This window comes from Lycorma delicatula, chromosome 3 (genome assembly GCF_047948215.1).
Source record: "Lycorma delicatula isolate Av1 chromosome 3, ASM4794821v1, whole genome shotgun sequence".
NCBI classification, from domain to species: domain Eukaryota; kingdom Metazoa; phylum Arthropoda; class Insecta; order Hemiptera; family Fulgoridae; genus Lycorma; species Lycorma delicatula.
This window is the reverse complement of record NC_134457.1, coordinates 11,557,544-11,564,925: the sequence shown is the minus strand read 5'-3', so window position 1 is coordinate 11,564,925 and position 7,382 is coordinate 11,557,544. Positions and strand designations below refer to the sequence as shown.

Sequence of the window (7,382 nt, the reverse complement as noted above, 5' to 3'; positions counted from 1 at the left end):
GACAGTCATGATAAGTAACTCATTATCAATCATCAGTATCTGTTACTGGACATCAGCCTGTTGTTGCTATATAAATAAGTAACTACTATGACCCTAACCTGCGAATTTGCCAACTGTTCTTTTTCTTGATTATTTTCAGTTGGTTCCTGGAACCTAACTTTAGTAGCCATTTTAACATCATGGTGATGATCAACAATTGCCTGTACCTGTAAAAAATTAACATAGAGCATTTTATAATAATTCTTTTGTTATTATAAACATATATTTGTAATAAAAAAATTAATTCTATGTAATTTTATACATTCTATAATTTTTTCCAGCCATGTCTGTAACATGTCCTATACAAAAAGAATATATATATACATATATAGAATAAATAACATAAGTGTATAAATATAACATATAATTTATATTAAAATATTATATATTATATACTTATACATTATAAATAATGTAACTGGGTGATCATTTAAAAAGTTACCACATTTATTTTTCAACAGCTATCAGTCCCATCATATTTCTGTTTGCAGGCATGTATACCATTCTTAGGGGGAACCTTTTTAAAATTATTTTCAAAGGGGTGAAGCCCACCCTCTACACTACACCTATCCCAACCCAAAACTCGTAAAATGGTAATTGTAACATTTAAATACATTAATTGACAACTGAAAAAAAACATGAATTATGGTGAAAAGAAAATTAATATCCACCCAGCCCTTTTCTTGGTAGGTGTGAAAAACCATTTGCGGTAAACTTTTATAAATTTCAGACCAACAAAAATAACTATAAAATTACATGATATTACTTCTTAAACCATTTGAAATAATCATAATCTGTGGATTAAAACTGTGAAAATTATTTTTTAAATTACCAACACAAAATTTCACCCTTAAATGTTTTCTAAATTTTGAAGGGTTGAAAACTTATTTTTTTTTAAATGAGATGATGTAGCTTCTGACCCTTCATTGTAAGGCCCTTTGAATGACAAGTAATTTAGTATAAATAAAATAAAAAATGGTTCACTGGTATTGAAATTATGATTAAAAATGTGGTTATTTTAGGTTATGTTGGGTTACAGTATTACTGACCCAAAGCATTAAGTCTGAAATCGTCTGTTCTTGTTAAAAATATAGATTTTAGGTTTCTCCAGTATTGAAAAATGTACCAGTAAACACAGAATTATATCAGTTAAACATATGAAAAACCATTAATAAGGTACTCTTTTTTATTGGCAACACATTGAAAAATTGATTACCTTGTTATAACAGGTTATAATTTTCTGCCAATTACTGAGATCTTAGTTTCTATGGTAAATTTCTGCAAATTGTTTTCTTTCATACTGTATGTAATTAGTGGCAAAAAGTATTTATTCTATTTTATTTCATCATATTTTATTTTAATTTTTATGTTCTTTAGTTAGAATTGGCATTTGGTTTGTTATTGTTCTACCATTTGGCCTTTCATTTTTTGTCTTTTGTAAATTTGTCTTGCTAAAATGACTTACAATCTGGGAGAAAGGACTAAACTAATTTTTACAAATGGAGAACAAAATAAACGTGCTTGAAGAACTCCCCAACGTTTAATGAAGAGCAAAAAGATAAAAATGTTTTACACTCTTGCATTGTAAAACTTGTAAAAAATTCCAAGAAATGGAATCTGTCATGAATAAGAAACGTGCAGGGCAAAAAATTTTAGATGAATTAACTTTGGTTGAAATCTTGAGAAATTTAGTAACAAATCATCAGGGCTCAATTCATAAAAAAACCCGGGAAACTGGGGTTTCTTATGGTTCTGTTTTCACTACATTAAAATTGAATAAATTTTTTTGTATAAAGTTCAACTGTATCAAGAACTGAATGAGGATGATGCTAACAGAAGGATTGAATTCTGTGAAGAAATGATTCAATTAATAGATGCCAATCCAATGTTTATGGAAAATATTTGTTTTCCTGACGAATTCACCTTCTTTCTAAATGGCTTTGTTAATAAACATAACTGCCAATTCTGGAGCGATGTAAAAATTCATGTTTTCAATGTTGAAAACATGCCGCATCCTGAAAAAATAAATGTTTGGGCTAGGATTTACGGTAACAGCGTAGTCGGTTCAGTATTTATCGATTGAAATTTGACAGGTGAAAAGTATTTGCAGTTGCTGGATGCATTTATTCACCCACTAATAGTCCATGACTTAGAAAATCAGTTAGATGACAATGGAAACATGTTACTTAACAAAAACATGCTTCACTTTCAGAAAAACAGGAGCACCTGCTCACTACTCACTTTCAGTTCAACAATGGTTGGTCTGAATGTTTCCTGGGCTAGGTAGAAGAGGAACAGTTGAGTGGCTGGTAAGATCTGCTTATCTTACACCAATCGACATTTTTTTGTGGGATCATTTTAAATCAATAATTTATAAAGAGATTCGTGCTAAAATACAAGCGTTGAAAAATAAAGTTGTAAGAGCATGTAGGATTGTAACTAAAGAAACTTTAATAAAAATAAGATGAACAAAGACTTTATTATTGCTTACAGGAAAATGGGAATAATTTTGAACCAATGATTTAAAAATTAATATTTTTATTTTATTGAGGCAAAAACTATGTGTTTCATTTATTATTTCTTAAGGACTCTTATTGCTAAAACCCTTCATAACAAAATTAACTAATGAATGATTTAAGCTTTATTTTTTGATTAACAATTATTCATTTATAAATAAGTTTTTATTTAATTATTTAATCATTAAGTTTATCTGGTAATAAATTTTTCAACATGTTACCAACAGAGAAGTAGGTACCTTATTATTAGTTTTTCGTATATTTAATTGATGTTATAATGCTGTGTTTAGTGGTACATTTTTTCAATGCTGGAGAAACCTGAACATATATATATATTAACAAGAACAGACGATTTCAGACCTAATGTTTTGGGTCAGTAACACTGTATCCCAACATAACCTAAAAAAACATACTTTTAATCATAATTTCAATACCAGAACCAATTTTTACTTTATCTGTACTATATTATTTGTCATTCAATGGGCTTTCCAACAAGGTGTCACAAGATATATAGTCATTTTTTTTTAAATGAGACGATATATCTTGTGAAAAGATATATTTTGTGATTGAAAAAATAAGTTTTCAATTCTTGAGAAAATTTAGAAGACATTTAAGAGCAAAATTTTGTGTTGATAATTTAAAAAACAATTTTCACAGTTTTAATCCACACATTATGATTATTTCAAATGGTTTAAGAAGTAATATCATGTAATTTTATAGTTATTTTTGTTGAACTGAAATTTAAAAAAGTACTACCCAAATGGTTTTTCGCACCTACCGAGCAAAGGGATGGGCGAATTTTAATTTCCTTTTCACCAAAATGCATTACTTTTTTTGGATAGTCAATTAATGTAATTAAATGTTACCATTGCCATCTAAGACTTTTGAGTTAGAGTAGGTGTAGCAGAGAGGCTGGGCTTCACCCCTTTGAAAATAATTTAAAAAAGGTTTTCCACAAGAATGGTGTACATGTTTGTAAACAAAAATATGATGGCTTCGATAGCGATTGAATAATAAATATGGCAACTTTTCAAATTATCACCTGGTATAATGATATTTTATTAAACATAAGCACTTTTTCATCAAAAGTTGAACAATTTTTAATCAAACAACTGTCAGAAAAAGCAGTCACACAAATACATATTGTTCTTTGAAATTAAAAAAAAATATATATATATATAAAAAAGACAAAAAGTATGTCCTCCAATAGTATTTAATGTAATTATTTATTACAATTAAAGATTTTTTTGATTAAGCATGATGAAGTGTGTTAAACTTTTATTTTAATAATAATAATTATTATTAAATATTGGAATTTAAAAAATTACTATAATATTTTTAAATGAGAAGACAATATTTTTGTATCTAGTTGAATAATTTCTCTATTGAAAAAAAAAAAATACTTAGCAAAACGCATCTATATTGTATTTCTATTTAACAATACAAAACATAATATTTTGAAGCATTTATGTCTGTATAAATTAAGGAAAATAAATAACTAGATTTATTTAATTTCAAGCTTTTATCTTAAGTGAAGTACCAAAATTATATAACAAATTTCTATTCTTTTTGCTGTTTTATGTCACCTACTCAAATTCCTACTAAAATACAGTGAGTGGAAAGATTTCTTGACAAGTTTAAAGGGATGGGTAATGTTGCTGATTTGCTCTGATTGGGAAGTCCACAGATGGATGACACAGTACAGGAAGCTATAATTTTCTAGGTCTACGACAGTCTAAAAAAGTCAATCCAGCAAACTGGCTTGGAACTGAATATTCCTTGATCCAACATCTACAATATCCTGAGGAAGGAGAAATTTCACTCATTCAAGTTTGAACTCCTGCAGCACTTATCGGAAGATGATCCTGATTGCAGGATGGAAGTGTGTGTGGTTTTTGGACAGGATTGAGAAGAATGTGGACTTCTATGTACTGTTTTCTGATGAGGCTAATTTTTATTTGAAAAGTGAAGTTAACAGACAAAATCTGTGCTACTGGTCACAGTAGAAGGGAGTGCTATGGAGGAGAACCCCATCAGTACGATGGGGTTCTCCTCATCACTACAATCAGATTCTCCTCCAACTGATTGTAGGGATGTGGTATCTAATCATGTTGTGGTGTGGCATCTGAAATTATTGTATCATTGGCCTGTATTTTTTTGAAGGAAATGTGGAAGGCAAAAAGTGCCTGCAAATGCTTAGAAATTGGCTGATGCTCATATTGGATATCATTATATAACATCTTGAATGGTTCAAGTCCCGCCTCACTAAGCAAGTGCTGTATGAAACTTGCCGGATGAATTCTTTCCTGAACACTGGGTTGGTTGCAGAGGATCTGTTCAACTGTTTTTCACAGTTGCTAGATTTGAATCAAATGGACTTTTCATTCTAAGTGTATCTGAAGTCACAGTTGAGCAGTGTGAAGATTTACGATGTGGCTTGTCTACACACTAGACACAACCCTTCCTTGTCATACTATGACAAGGATGAATTCCTTGCTATAGGCAATCATTATGGCCCCAGTTTGTTAAACAACCTAAATTCTGCCTACAGACCTGTCTGGAATTCAACAGAGAACATACTGAACAAATACCTATCGTGTGAATTTTTCAGATACAATAGAATGTTAATAATTAAAACTATTAAAAAATCAGATAATGTATTTTACCTGTCTAATGTATATCTGAAATTCATTCTATGAGTTATGAATGTATTTCTAAATATTATATGAAGAACTAGACTACTGTTTATCATTTATGAAACACATGAAAAAGTTATATCAATCATAGTGATTTAATGAATCCGAAACTAATTGTTTACATTTAATTTAAAAGATGCATGAAAAAATTGTAGCCTTGCGCAGAAAAAACATAACAAATGATCAGACTGAAATTGAAAATGATAAGATAAAAAAAAATATTAAGGATAATAAACATTCCATTCAATTTCCAGGTTTTGAAGATTGTGAAGATGTAAGAGAATGATAAGAAAATAATACTTATAAGGCAGGGTTCCTATTTTTTATTGAGGATCAAATTTTTAAATCTTTAAAAGAAAGTTCTGCTAATGAGAATAATTCTAATAAAAGTAAAAAAGCAGGAGATATAATACTAGATCTGCTTCTACTAAAGCTTTGATTATGTTACAGAATTCTAGTTTGTTACTATCATTGACCTAATGTGTCTTGATACAATTTAATTTCTTAAAAAGTGAGAGATCTTGTTTATCAAAACATTAAAGAATAGTGCAACTAAAAATTATTTATTATTTCCGATTATTATCTACTTTTGAAAAAAAAATAATTTTTTGGTATCCTATTTAAAAATATTTTTGGTCAACCTACTAAACAGTAATTTAAAAAGTTTTTTAAAATGATATTTTTACAGCTTATCAAAATACAGAGTTGCCAATCTTTTTATATAATGATGAAAAAAATTAAGTGTCATTTTTAACAACAATTAATTTTATTATTCTATTATTTTAATAATTTATATAAAAAAGGTTAAAACTGATTGGAATTTGGAACTGACTGAGATCACTTCTGAGATTCTACTCTATTACATTCTCCTAAAAAATTTGATTTTAGTCCATTGGCAAAAGAATTAACTTTAACATTATACGTACATTTAAAATTTTCACAATTTCTAATATGTTTATCACATCTTCAAAAGAAAAATATTGCAATTTTTTTTTAACTATAAAAATAATAACTAGTTAATATAAAATACAGCCGCTTAATATAAATAATAGCCAGTCAATAAAAAACTAGTAAATGCAATCAGTAATTATTCAATTTTATAATTTAGAAGTGCTTGTAATTTTAGAAATAAAATTCAATATACAAAGATTGTAATTCTTAAATTTTTATGTTCTGATATATCTCAGGAAGAAGTTTTTATTTTATAAGTTTTAATACACAATTTCCTCACAATAGTATAGCAATTATTTTGTCATCAGTTATATTAAGATCATGTTAAAAATTTATATCAATATATTATTTTTTAATAATAATGTACTGTCTAACTACATTATACTTAGTTGAGACTGTTTTTAAATGGAGATGATTTGAAGTTTTACTCCTTTAAAAAAAAATTGCAATTCATGGCCAATCGCAGGAACAGGAAATGAAATGTTTACATCTGATATCACATACTGTTTAACATTTCCATGTGTATTTATTTTTATCATTAATATGTATTACATCATTCTTTTTAATATGTATGTATTTATAAATCAGTTGATAAATTTTGACTATTAATTGTGATTAATGATTGATTATAATCTTCTAATTCATACAGAAATTTCCTTTACATTTAAATCTCCTTAATCTATTATATTTTTATACTTTGTTATTGTATTGTAGCTATCATATAGGCTGTGGTGGTGGTATGATGAACTGCCAATAACGAATAGAATTGTTTTATTATGAGTACTAATTATAAACTCCTGTAAGAAAGTCACAGTGTATGCAAGAGACTACAGACTGCAGTCTCAACTAAACGTGTCATTGAGTGCTTTATTAATTTTTATATATTCACTCATTACTGTAGCGATTGGTACTTCATTAAAATAAGTTGTAAATTTGTTAAAGAATATTTAAAAAATTATTCAATGCTCTGATAAAGATTTTACCATGGTTTCCCTTGATCTATCTAGAAAATTCTGGGAAAGTTCCTTTTTTTATCTGTGCTGCACTGATCAGAATAAAAAATATTTATTATTTATCAATTTTGAATTAAAGGAAAAAGATATATCTACCTTCTTCAAAATCAATTTTAAAAATGTTTAGCGTTATAAAGAAAATGAATTAGGTTATGTTATTAAAATTA

At 27.7% G+C, this 7,382-nt stretch overlaps 1 protein-coding gene across 3 annotated transcripts in view; it reads right to left on the bottom strand.

The window, feature by feature from the left end:
• Positions 1 to 7,382, bottom strand: part of kcc (solute carrier family 12 member kcc) — a 352,144-nt gene that overhangs the window by 8,491 nt on the left and 336,271 nt on the right. For all 3 annotated transcript variants that reach the window (XM_075359404.1, XM_075359405.1, XM_075359406.1), the window contains one exon: positions 99 to 206. In XM_075359404.1, coding sequence (XP_075215519.1) covers positions 99 to 206 — 108 coding nt within the window. The remainder of the gene's footprint in view (positions 1 to 98; positions 207 to 7,382) is intronic.